The sequence below is a fragment of the Cervus canadensis genome, chromosome 5, assembly GCF_019320065.1.
Source record: "Cervus canadensis isolate Bull #8, Minnesota chromosome 5, ASM1932006v1, whole genome shotgun sequence".
NCBI lineage: Eukaryota > Metazoa > Chordata > Mammalia > Artiodactyla > Cervidae > Cervus > Cervus canadensis.
In genome coordinates, this window is record NC_057390.1 from 92,791,772 (window position 1) to 92,803,942 (window position 12,171).

General features: G+C 49.1%; 1 protein-coding gene across 9 annotated transcripts in view; it reads left to right on the forward strand.

The window, feature by feature from the left end:
• RALGPS1 (Ral GEF with PH domain and SH3 binding motif 1) overlaps nt 1-12,171 on the forward strand; it is a 296,430-nt gene that overhangs the window by 25,042 nt on the left and 259,217 nt on the right. For all 9 annotated transcript variants that reach the window (XM_043469590.1, XM_043469589.1, XM_043469588.1 and 6 more), the window contains exons 3-4: nt 6,687-6,808; nt 9,922-10,029. In XM_043469590.1, the coding sequence (XP_043325525.1) occupies nt 6,752-6,808; nt 9,922-10,029 (165 nt within the window). In that variant the 5' untranslated portion in view covers nt 6,687-6,751. The remainder of the gene's footprint in view (nt 1-6,686; nt 6,809-9,921; nt 10,030-12,171) is intronic.

Consider the following 12,171-nt stretch of genomic DNA (forward strand, 5'->3'; position numbering starts at 1 on the left):
GTTTATGTAATTTTAGCATGCACATGTATTACTTTTATGTAGAGAATTCTGGAAGCCCTTCTACCTGAGAGGAGTGGGTGTTCCTCGGCTGGCCTTTCTGAGGACAGATGGCCCTCGTTGGTTTCTGCCTCCCTGGCCTTGGCACACAACATGTGAGGTGTGGGGGTCCTCAGTCCGTGCTGTCGCGTCCCTTTGAGGGGGTGGCCCCACGTCAGCTGCCTTCCCTAGGGAGACGCCTGCCTGATCCTTTTCTCCAGGTTTGCTCAGTTTCACAAGTTATCTCTTTTCCCTCTGTCCGCCGACTCTCAGTCTGGAAACCCAGTCCTCTTGCCCCGCATGGCTGCTTTCTCTCCCTGCTGGGGGCTCAGCCGCAGTAGCCCTTGGACACAGCGGTGCCTCCTCAGCCATCTGGCTGGCCCAGCCCACTGTCTGCCCTCAGCGAGGAGGGGAGATGTGGGATGTTGAACATGCGGTGGTAGCTTGAAAGGGATGGGTGGGACATGGGTGAACCTGGCCCAGAGGGATGGCATCTAGAGTCTCACATGCTCACGTGGCCAGGGCCTCGCTTTGAAAGCCGCCAGACACAGCTGCTGGCCAGGAGGAGGCTGGGCCAGCGCAGAGAGGGGCGGGGTGGGGGAGCCACAGTGCTGCCAGCCCTCACGGGGACCTCTCCTGGGCTCCTGGTAGGTGGTCCAGCTCCAAGGTGATGGTTAGCCTGGGAGAGACCTTTTGGTAACACAGAATGGACGTGCTGAGGTGTCCGGAGACAGGAGAGAGGGAGAGCACATGCACTTGTTCCTGACGTGGCGTGAACCATCGGCTGTGGGCACAACCCTCTTTGCTTCTGTCCCCTGCATCTTCAGTTCAGACACTGAAGATGGAGCAGCTGTGGCCAAGCCCGTGGAGGAGGGCAGGGCGGCCACGCGAGGAAGTGGGCTTGGACACGGGGTTGAGGGTCCGTCTCTGAGCTTGTCCAAAACAGTTGGAAGACAGCACTCTCTTGTTACCGAATGTTCCCGGATGTGTGTACTTTCTTGGAAACAGCCTCCACATGCTCAGGAAAAAGTGGTTTTTCTGCCTTCTCCCCAGTGGTCTGCAGCAGACCGTCTTCTGTTATTTCCTTGGTTTTCTGAACCTGAGACGTTGAAGCCTGGAAGGAAACCAAGCTCCCATATGGGACTTGCCTTCCCCTCCTCGAGAGCCCACACATGCGAGACCGGAGTCTGTCACACAGAAACCAGAGACGCGGGCGGTTCTGTGGTTCTGATTCAGCTGCCACGTTCCTACGAAGTTACATCATGAGAACCGCTTTTCCTGCCTGCAGTGGTTTGTTTCCAGGGAGGCCTTAGCGAGCGAGTGAGCGTGCATGCGTGTGTGACTATGTGTGTGTGTGTGTAAGAGGTGAGGGAGGTACAGGGAGGGTGGGGAGATAGGGTTTGTCTGGCACAGGTCAGCCTGGCCAGACTTAACAGGGTGGTGCCCTTCCCTTGATGCCAGACTGCCTCCGTGTCCAGCAGGGGGCGCAGGCGGGAAGCTGTGTGAGAACGTATCCCCAAATTAGTGTAGTTTCTCTCTGAACCTCCGTTTTCTCATCTATAAGATTTTTTTTAAATGCATATAAATCCTTAGCCAACACCTGAAACAAAGTAAGTGTCTAATAGATTGTCAGAATGACAGCAGTGATCAGACTGCAGTGAGCTCCTCGGGGGCTGGCCTGACTCCCCTGCACAGGGCTTGGGGAAAGGGTCACCAAGTTTACCGAACAATCGAGGGAGTGACCAGCAGGCAAGATGCTGTTCCTGTGGCTGTAATCTCAGGTCCATCTGTTAAAGCTGACTCCATGGGGACCCCTGCCTGGCTTCTTACAGCCCGGTTAGTCTAGGATGGGCAGGGGCTGGGGTCAGGTGAGGGGTGGGAACCTGTCCCCTGCGCTCCTAGCATGCTGGCATCTCGGTGTTGTTTCACACCTCTGGGCTTCTGCACATGTTCAGAGTGCCCACGGCCCACCCTTGTCTGAAAACAAGCCCGCTCATCCTTTTAAGACCATCCCAACTGCTCTTCTCAGTGGTGTCTTCTTAACCCCCCAAGGTGAACGCGGGGTCTGTTACACCAACTGTCCTGAGAGTAGCCCCCGCTGGTTTTCTCCCCACACTACCCTGCGGGACCCTGGGGGGCAGAGGTGCGCCATCTTCGACTCTGGTCCCCAGAATTGGTCCTCCAGGTCTCAGTGGGTGGGTGTTGAGCCAACGATTGGATGGACTTCTGAGCACCAAGTGGCTCTTGGGCCACCATCTATCCATTCATAAGGGCTCCAGAGGTAGAAGTCATTTGTCCTTGATTCCTCTCTTTTCCTCTCCCCTCACATGCAGTCCATCAGCAGGTCTTATCTGTCTCACCTTCAGAACCCCTCCCAGATCCAGCTCTTTTCCCTGGGGCCAGCAGTCTGAGCAGTCCCATCTCTTACCCCCAACTGGGTTTCACTGCCCATATTTCTGGCTTCCCAGCCAGTTTTCTTTTTTTTTTTTCTCAGCCAGTTTTCTGCACAGTAGCGACTATGATCTTCCAAAACAGTGAGATCAGATCTTGTCAGTCGCCTGCTCAGAAACCATTCGCAGGCCTCCAGGTAAAACCCAAACCCCCCACCACGGCCTGCAGGGCCCAGCCTCTCCACTGCCTCCTCTGACTGACCCCCAGCTGTGGCTGTCTTTCTCCATCACAAACCTGCTGAGCTCCTGTGCATCTCACAGACTTTGCGCTCTCTGTGGCCTCTGTGAAGAACACTCCCGACTGGTTTTTATGGCTGACTCCTTCCTAGGACTCCAGCTCAAATGCTGCATCTTCACAGTCCTTCCTTGACCACCCTGGTAAATATTTCCACCCTATTTTATTCCTTGAAGACCTTCAAGATCTGAGTTACCTTCTAGGTTCACATGTGGTCTCTGACTCCTGCACTGAGATTTGAGTTCTCAGGGAGCAGGACCTGTTCACTTTGTGTTCCCTGCATCTGGAACAGGGTTCTTGATCAGCTTTCCCTGAATTTGGATGGGAAAAAATGACATCTTTATTTTCCCTGACTTTTAACTGAAGTTTAGCGTCTCCCTCAGTTATTAACATAGATAATAAATCACAGTAATATTTATAGTACCTGGGACTTTGTCACCAATAAAATCATACCTACTTCCATACCACGTAGTAATTGTGGGCACGCACCTCGAAAGCTCAGGAAACTGGGCTTCCCTGATAGCGCAGTTGGTAAAGAATCCGCCTGCAATGCAGGGGACCCTGGTTCAACTCCTGGATCAGAAGGTCCGCTGGACAAGGGATAGGCTACCCACTCCAGTACTCTTGGGCTTTCCCTATGACTCAGCTGGTAACTAATCTGCCTGCATTGCATCCAGGTTTGATCCGTGGGTTGGGAAGATCCCCTGGAGAAGGGAAAGGCTACCCACTCCAGTATTCTGGCCTGGAGAATTCCATGGACATATAGTCCATGGGGTCACAAAGAGTCGGACATGACTGAGCGACTGAACTGAACTGAATGTCCATATTCAGCTTTCCCCAGTTGAGCCCCAGGTGTCATTTATAGCTCAGCTTAGTTCTTTTGAGTGTTCTGGGATAAAGGAGGGCAGGGAGGAGGCCCACTGGCTGTGGTTGAGGAGATGGTTGAAGAAGAAGAGGGAGTGGTTTGGGGACGTATGGGGACAGAGCCCGGGTTGCATTGACCTTCTTTTTTGATTGCGGACTTGTTTCCTGGTGGCACAGGGCTCTGTGATGGGCTGAGGGCTCCGGGAAGATAACAGGCAGTCCAGATTGGGCTGGTACTTTCTTCTTTCTGATTTACCCCCAGCCCATCTTTCCCAGAAACTTCTGGGTTTGACCATGCTCCCCAGAATGGGTTTTCTCATGGGCAGCACGGATTCAGCATGTCCTAAATCAGATTCATCATCTTTTCCCACAAACCTGCCACACCGCCTCTCTTCGTTTTCTCGATGAGGTGCACAGCATCGTCTGGTACCTGGAGCCAGAGGTCGTGCGTCCTCAGCTGGTTCTCTCCTCCCCCCATCAGTGTCTGTTGTTTCTGTCCTTACCGCCTCTCAGCCTGTGTGCTAGTTTTTCACATCACTGCTGCCACCTTAGCACAGAGGCCCCTCGTCGCCTGCCTGATAATTGCAGTTGGCTTCCAGGCGGTCCCTTTGCCTTCTCCTTTCCTGCCCTTGTTATGTCCTGGGCTCCCTCCTGCTCAAAAGCTGGTGGTGGCTACAGCGCCCTGATGCTGGGTGATGTGGTAAATGCCCTCCTAGGGGCGTGTGCTCATTGGCAGGTGATCCGTGGTTCTGGTTTGAGTGGCTCAGGCGTGATAACCAGGGGAAATGACGTTGGACATTTGAGCCAGGCCCTGAATGATGATGGTTTGGTGGGATGGCAGGGCACAGGTTACTAAACCTCTCTGGGTCTCAGAGTCCCCAAGTGGAATATGGGAGTAGTAACAAGACCCACCCGAGGATGCCGTGAGGGTTAGAGGAGTTACTGGAGGTAAAGCACATGGCCCGTGGTGAGACTTCTATGGGTCTTAGCCAGTATCCATGTTGTTATTGATGAAACATTCTGGTGCATAGGGAACATGGTAGATTTAGTTTGTCTTCGTTACCTGTCTTCTTGTATAAAGATTTTATTTTAATAATAGTCTTTATCACTTCAGTTTACATCATTCCACTATAAAAATGTTTAATTGAAGAGAGGCTGTTTTTTCAAAACTCTAAATAAGCAGAGCATTATCATTTAAATGTACAGCAATACAGCCTTTGCTGTTAAGTCACTTCAGTCGTGTCCGACTCTGTGCGACGCCATAGATGGCAGCCCATCAGGCTCCCCCGTCCCTGGGATTCTCCAGGCAAGAACGCTGGAGTGGGTTGCCATTTTCTTCTCCAATGCATGAAAGTGAAAAGTGAAAGTGAATTCGCTCAGTTGTGTCCAACTCTTAGCACCCCCCATGGACCGCAGCCTACCAGACTCCTCTGTCCATGCAATTTTCCAGGCAAGAATACTGGAATGGGGTACCACTGCCTTCTCCAAATACAGCCTTTAGGATTACATAATTCTTCCATTTTACAGTAATGCTTCCCCTTTAAAAATTTGTCATGGTTTGTCACAGATTTAAAGTACGAGGCACCTAATACTAAGAAAGGATAATACAGTGTACGTAATGTAAGTGAACCAGATCTTTTCTCAAATATCAGTTCTTTCAAAAGCCTTACCAAATTTATGTGGACGTATTTGTTGCATAAATTAAACATTTTTTTGTGTTGTTAATTTTTAATATTCTACACAACTTAAAAATATATTCCCTAGCTATTATAGGCAGCTTATTTCAGCATTTCACCTGTAAGAAACACTGATCTGTATACTTAAAATGATTTCTTGAAAACTTTCATGATATTGTCCAGCATTTAATAAAAAATGTGAAAATAAAGTCTCCAGAATATGAAGATTTTTATCCCTTGATTAGCTCAAACTATTTCATCAGTTGAATTCCTTGAGATGTTTAAGGCGGGTTGGTCCTTTAGAGGATGGTAGACTGAAACAGCGGAGAAGGCCATGGCACCCCATTCCAGGACTCTTGCCTGGAAAATCCCATGGACGGAGGAGCCTGGTAGGCTGCAGTCCATGGGGTCTCGAAAAGTCGGACATGACTGGGCGACTTCACTTTCACTTTTCACTTTTATGCATTGGAGAAGGAAATGGCAACCCGCTCCAGTGTTCTTGCCTGGAGAATCCCAGGGCTGGGTTCGCACAGAGTCGGACATGACTGAAGTGACTTAGCAGTAGCAGCAGACTGAAACAGAGGTCACTGTTATGCCCCGATGTCCGAATCCCTGAGCAGGAAGAGAGAAGGCCTCCAAGACAATGCAACTTGCAAAAAGGGAAGTTTATTGCTGACTCGAGTCAGGGCTCCTGCCGCATCCAACACAGTGGCTCGGGGTCAGAGAGCCCCGAGCCCAAGCTGTTACACAAATTTATAGGGTGAGCACACGCCGTTGGTAGTTGGTTTAAGCGGATTGGTTACAAGTTTGCAAAGCAATTTCATTGGTCAAACACACTCAAAACTTTCGCACGCGCGGGACTTTCCCGGGGGTTTCCACCCCGTTCCTAATTGGCAAACAGCGGTCAGTGTTAAGCTGATTGGTTGTATCCAGGTGGCCTGATAATCTTACCACCCAGAAGCAGGAAGGCCTACTCCTAATCTAAGCTGCCTGCCATGGCGTTACTTCTGCTCGCCTCACAGTCACGAACTCTAGCACCTGGTTCCCAGGTGGCCGCCCCTGCCAAGTGGAGTCTGGAACGCCCCTAGGAAGCCCTTCAGTATGAGGAGCAGCGCTGCTCAGTCCAGCTGATGGCCATCACGCAAGAAAGTGGACCCAGTGCCACCAGGAAAGTCAGAAACCCAGAATTCTATGTGAAACATTTCAATTTTAAATGTTGGTGATTAATTTGAAAAAAATTCCTAAAACCTGCACAGATCTAACAGACCACATCTGTGGGCCATATTTAGCCCGAAGGCCATAGCTTGTAACCTTTCTTTGAGGGTATCCTCTGGGGTCACCTGCTCGCGTCCAGCACAGCTCTCTCCCAGGGTGGGATTAAGTTGGATTTGAAGACTGGTTTTTATGAGCGCCTTTGCCTTGCAGGACTTGTCCAAACAGGTTATGTCACCGACAGAGGCTGCCCTGAAGCTCCCTGTGGCCCGGAGACTATGTACAAGAGGAATGGTCTGATGGCTAGCGTGTTGGTCACCTCCGCCACTCCACAGGTACTCGGGGTTGGGGGGGAGGGAGCTGTGGGGAGGGGCCCTTGCTTCTGACCCAGGCCCCCTGAATCGAGGTCCGGGGGGTGCAGAGCTCCGTGAATGCCACCATTCTTAGCCTTCCCGGCCACGCCAGGCGTGAGATTTGGGAGGCAGTCAGCCCTGAGGATCAGGGTGTTTTCTGAAGTTGCTCTCTTCAAAGAAAAGCAAATACCTGCCCCATCCAGTCGTAGCAAGTGCCACATTCCATTTTGGTGGCAAGAAGCGATCAGACCTTTCCCAAGCCAAGCCGCGGCTGATTATAAGTAAGTCGCACATTCCGGGATGAAGTCAGACAGAAGGGTTTCCAGCTGGCCCTGCGCTCCTGTTTACCTTGCTCGGGAGGAAACGGCAGTAAGGGCTGGTGGTCAAGAGTGGCCTGGGCTTCGGCCCCTGCCCTCGGGGTTTGGGAGTTTGCTTTTCAAGTTCCATAATGGAACGGAGGTGGGCAGGGGACGGGGTTGTCATCTGAGGCCCGGGAGTCCGCCCTGTCAGATGTATAACGCCGCCGCAGCCGCTGGGCTTCTGTGACAAATGGGTAAGAGGGGAGCTCTGAGTTCTGCGCTCATTAGGCCCTCCCAATCGAGCTGGGCTTTTGAAATGAGCCTGTGCAATCAGCTAGAAGTCACAGGGGTTAATCCATTTCTTATCACCCTTTTAAAAGATTCCTTAGTTTGATCGGTGGTTCTGAAAGCAGACTTATGGGTACCTGTTAAAATTCCCAGATGGCGCCAATATAGGTTTAAATAAAGTTACTGCATCATCATCACCACCACACCACCACCACCACTGAATGAATCTGGGGCAGCTTGTGATTAATAAGGCCCCTTGTATGAGCGTGTGTGTTTGGGGCAGGTGCAATGGGGTGTTACAGGAAAGTTATAAAATCTGAAATTCCAGGAATGGACTCTGTTTGATAACTGGAGGAATCAGACTTCCATTTCCATTTACAGTTTACATTCCATCTAGAGTAAAACTTCTTTCTTTTCTAGTCTCTGTTTATACATATGAATCCATACACATATCACACACATATATGCTGTATATGTGTATATATATGTGTATCTATACGAATATGCACGTACATGTGTATCCAGAAAGTGGTGAGTGCTCAATAATATGTGTCAAATGAACCTATGAGTGAATACATGTCTTACTTGAAGTGCTCAATACATTTTGGTGACTGAGTGACATGTTTATGCAGATATATGTCCATGATTTAGTGCTTACTATATACCGGGCACTTTTTTGGTGCACTCCACAGGCGTGATCTCATTTAATCCTCACAATAACCCCGGCAGGCACGTGCTATTGTTTCACCCCCAGTTAATAGGTGAGGAAACTGAGGCAGGGAGTAGTGAATGAACTGACTTCAAATCACACAGCTGGCGGGGGTTGATAGCCAGGCCTCTGTGACTCTGGAGCCGCTGGTCCCGACCACAATGACAGGACACTCCCTGGAAGAAAGTCAGTTGCGTCAGCTGCTCCAGGCTGCTCCGTGGGAGGGGATCGTGGGCGTGCAAAGAGATTTATTGGTAGCCGCCAGCTCGGAGTTCACGAGACTGAGCGATGGAATAGACGGCCAATTCCAGAAGCATTCAGGATTAGTCTTGATTACTTTTCAGAAGTTCAGCACACATTCTTCTTAGGGGAGAATGTCCTATCGCAGTAGCCATCCCCCCACCCTCCACTCCCGGGTCCCTTGAATCAGTGTCATCCAGGGAGGGGATCCTGCCAGCTGCTTTGTAAGCTGCATTTTATACAACCCGTGCCACAGCCCTGGGGAGGCGCTTCTAATGGTGCCCTTTTACGGATGGTCACTGAGGCACAGCAAACTGAAGAGGTCAGACAGCAGCGTGCTTGGAGCTGGCTTTCTTAGCAGGCCTGTCTGATTTCAGAGCTCAGAGCATCTTAAGATCATCTTAGAGATTTTGGTATAGTAGACTCGTTTGTAAGCCTCTAAATGACACAGGCCTGTTGAAGTCTACAGGTTTAAGTTTCAGCTCCTCCTTGTAACCTCACATTTTCAGTTGTTGACTATTGGTTTCCCTCCCTGGCCTAAAAACCCTCTAGTTTCCAGTAAGATTGCAAAGTTTTTCCAGATATAGCCATTTTGGAAAGAGTGAAATAAAGGGGAATTAATAAAAGCATATTCTCTAAATCTTGGTCCAAGATGTTGAGGTTAATGGAAACCACAAAATCCCTCTTCACGGGTTGAGACGAATAAAACCGTTTATGAACAGGGCACAGTTTTGGGGTGGTAAGCTCGATTGGTTCCCCAAAGTAGAATTTGATGAAATTAAATAAAATTGAAGGGAAGGTATGTTCAACGTTCTGGGATCCCCACAGTGTTGGGTTTCATGAAACTGGCCACATCTGGGGAGTTTAACTTGCTCTTTAATGGGAGACCTTTCCTTTACATGCCGGCCTCACGGTGTTCTTCTTAACAAGGGGCTCTACTAAATATAACTTTCACGCCATCTCCAAAGTCAGCCAGTTACCTCTCACCTCATCAGATAACAGGCTTTGAATTCCAAGTGGCCCTTACGTGAAACAAGCCTTGAGAGCCAATTTGACATTTTGTATAATAATTTCCTGCAGTGAACTTCAAGTAGAAAACAACAAGGTGAAACCAGGTGATGTTTAAAAACACGTAACAAAACAGATGATCTCCTCAGGCCTCCTAAGGTGTGAAGGGTGGGCTGTATCTTTTCAGCCGTCACCCCACAGGCAGCCGGAAGCAGTTGCGGTATAGTGACTGAAGGAGACACACAACTAGGCTTGCATTCTGGCTCTTCAGTTTCCTGGCTAAGATATGTTGGGCAAGCGGCATGGCCTCTACTTCCTTATCTGTAGAATGGGACTAATGATAGTGCATCATCAGAGAGTTGTTATGGGAATTAAGTTAGATTATGCATATGAAGTGCTTAACACAGTGCCTAGAATAGCGTAAAGCGCTAAACAACAGAAGCTCTCATCATTGTACGGTCCTGCCACTCTCACTTCTGAGGTTTGGGCATCCGTGATGGTGGAGTCAGCCAGACTGCTCAGGCGGCCCCGTCTCTTCCTGTCCTCTGCAGGGCAGCAGCAGCTCAGACTCTCTGGAGGGCCAGAGCTGCGACTATGCCAGCAAGAGCTACGACGCCGTCGTCTTCGATGTCCTGAAAGTGACTCCCGAGGAGTTTGCTGTAAGTGTCAGAACAGATGTGGGAGGCCGGGCACCACCACAGGAAGCCTGGGGGTGGGGGGTGGGGGTGGTGATTACCGCTCACAGTCGTTTGCTCAAATTGGAAACAACCCGTATTATTCGACAGTAGGGGATTGCTGAATAAAGTATTCTTTATGAGTACTTTATGAATCCCATGGAGCGTTAAAAAAGGATGCTCTCTGGGCAGAGGGAGAAATTAAGGAAAATTCCATAGACAGAGGAGCCTGGCGGACTGCAGTCCATGGGGCTGCAAAGAGTCAGACACAACTGAGCACACACTATATATAAAATAGATGATCAGAAAGGACACACAGGGAACTATATACTCAGGATCTTGTAATAACCTATAACGGAAGAGAGTGTTGAAAAAGAATGTGTGTGTGTGTGTGTGTGTGTAACTGAATCACTTTGTTGGATACCTGAAACTAGCACAGCATTGTAAACTATATTTCAGTAAAAATTTTTAAAAATGAAAAAATCCTATAAGTATTTTCAGTAGATGTATTTTAATACCTGATTTGGAAAAATTGTTTAAGCAGAAAAACCTTGTACCCATCTGTATACAGAATTAATTTGAATACTTGTTGTCTTGCTGTGAAGATCAAAATTAGAAAAAGAAATAAGGAAGAAATGTATGATACATATTTTATACAATTATATAAAAGCAAAATAATAAATGGCTTTGAAAGAGTAAAAAAAACACAATGCTGTCTATTGAAATTTAACCACCTTGGAAGGTTTATACAATACATATGAATAGTAAGTGAAAGGAGCCAGTCAAACCTTTCCTAAAGGAAATCAACCCTGAATTGGAAGGACTGATGCTGAAGCTAAAGCTCCAGTACTTTGGCCACCTGATAAGAAGAACTGACTCATTGGAAAAGATCCTGTTGCTGAGCAAGATTGAAGGCAGGAGGAAGGGGACGACAGGGGATGAGATGCTTGGATGGCATCACCACCTCAATGGACATGGGTTTGAGCAAATTCTGGGAGATAGTGAAGGACAGGGAAGCCTGACGTGCTGCAGTCTATGGGGTCGCAAAGAGTCAGACACGCCTGAGCGACTGAACAACAGATGTGAAAGGAGCAGGTTACTGCGCAAGTTATAGAGAATAGTGCTGTTTTTAAAAAAGCATGCACAACACATAAATATTTATATTTGTATGAGAAAATATTTGATGTTTACATATTCACAAATATCTGAATATCTATATAGCCAAACATATTACTGACTGTAGTATCTGGTTGTAAGAGTCTAGAAGATTGGAATTTAATTTCTTTTTATTTGTACTTTCTATATTTTCACAATGACTGTTCTCTGTAATGATAGACAATATAATTTGAACAGATTTTGTAATTACACATGTTTCAAAATCGTTTTCCCACCAGCCAGTGTGTTGCTGTGGGTCTGGCCGTGGGGCTTCGTGTTGGAGGAGCAGACCAGGCTCCTCGTTTAGCTGTGACCTGCTGTCTTCCTTTTGCACTTTGAGGGTCGACAGAGGATGCTGGCTCTGGGGTGACCCGCTGCAAAGTGCTGACTCGGGCTGCACTTCTCTGGGGAATCTCCAGAGTTTCTGACCATGCCCGCTTCTTCCAGGGCCCCTTGCTCTAACAGGTGTTGTGCCCTCCGGGGGCCTTTGGAGCCAAGTGTGCCCCATCTCTTTGCTCTGCCATCACTTGCCCCTACGTTTACCTTGTGCAGGCCGCGCTGAGCCCTGCACATGGGTCACCTCTCTCAGTGTCTGAAGGATCCTTTTAAATCTGTGGAACTCTCTAGAGGTCCCCTCGTCCTAGGAGACCTGGCCTTCCTCTCAAGGCCCGGTGCCCCAGGGTCTGGCCGAGCCTCCTCTCGTGCCCCTCCTCCTTGCTATCCAGCTGCACACAGGCTGCCTGTTCATTCCCCAGGCTCACCTGACATCCCCCTGCCTCGGGGCCCTGTGCTGCTTCTTCCTTCTGTCCTAGTGGTGCTTTCCCACATGTCTCACCATCTCTCTTAAGATGTCAGCCCTGGTAGGGGAATTTTACGTGCTAAGGTAGCATCTCTGCACCTATGCCCTGACCCTGCTCTGCTTCCTTCCTACCTCTCCAGACATTACACTCTGTAATAGTGTCATGGCCCTTC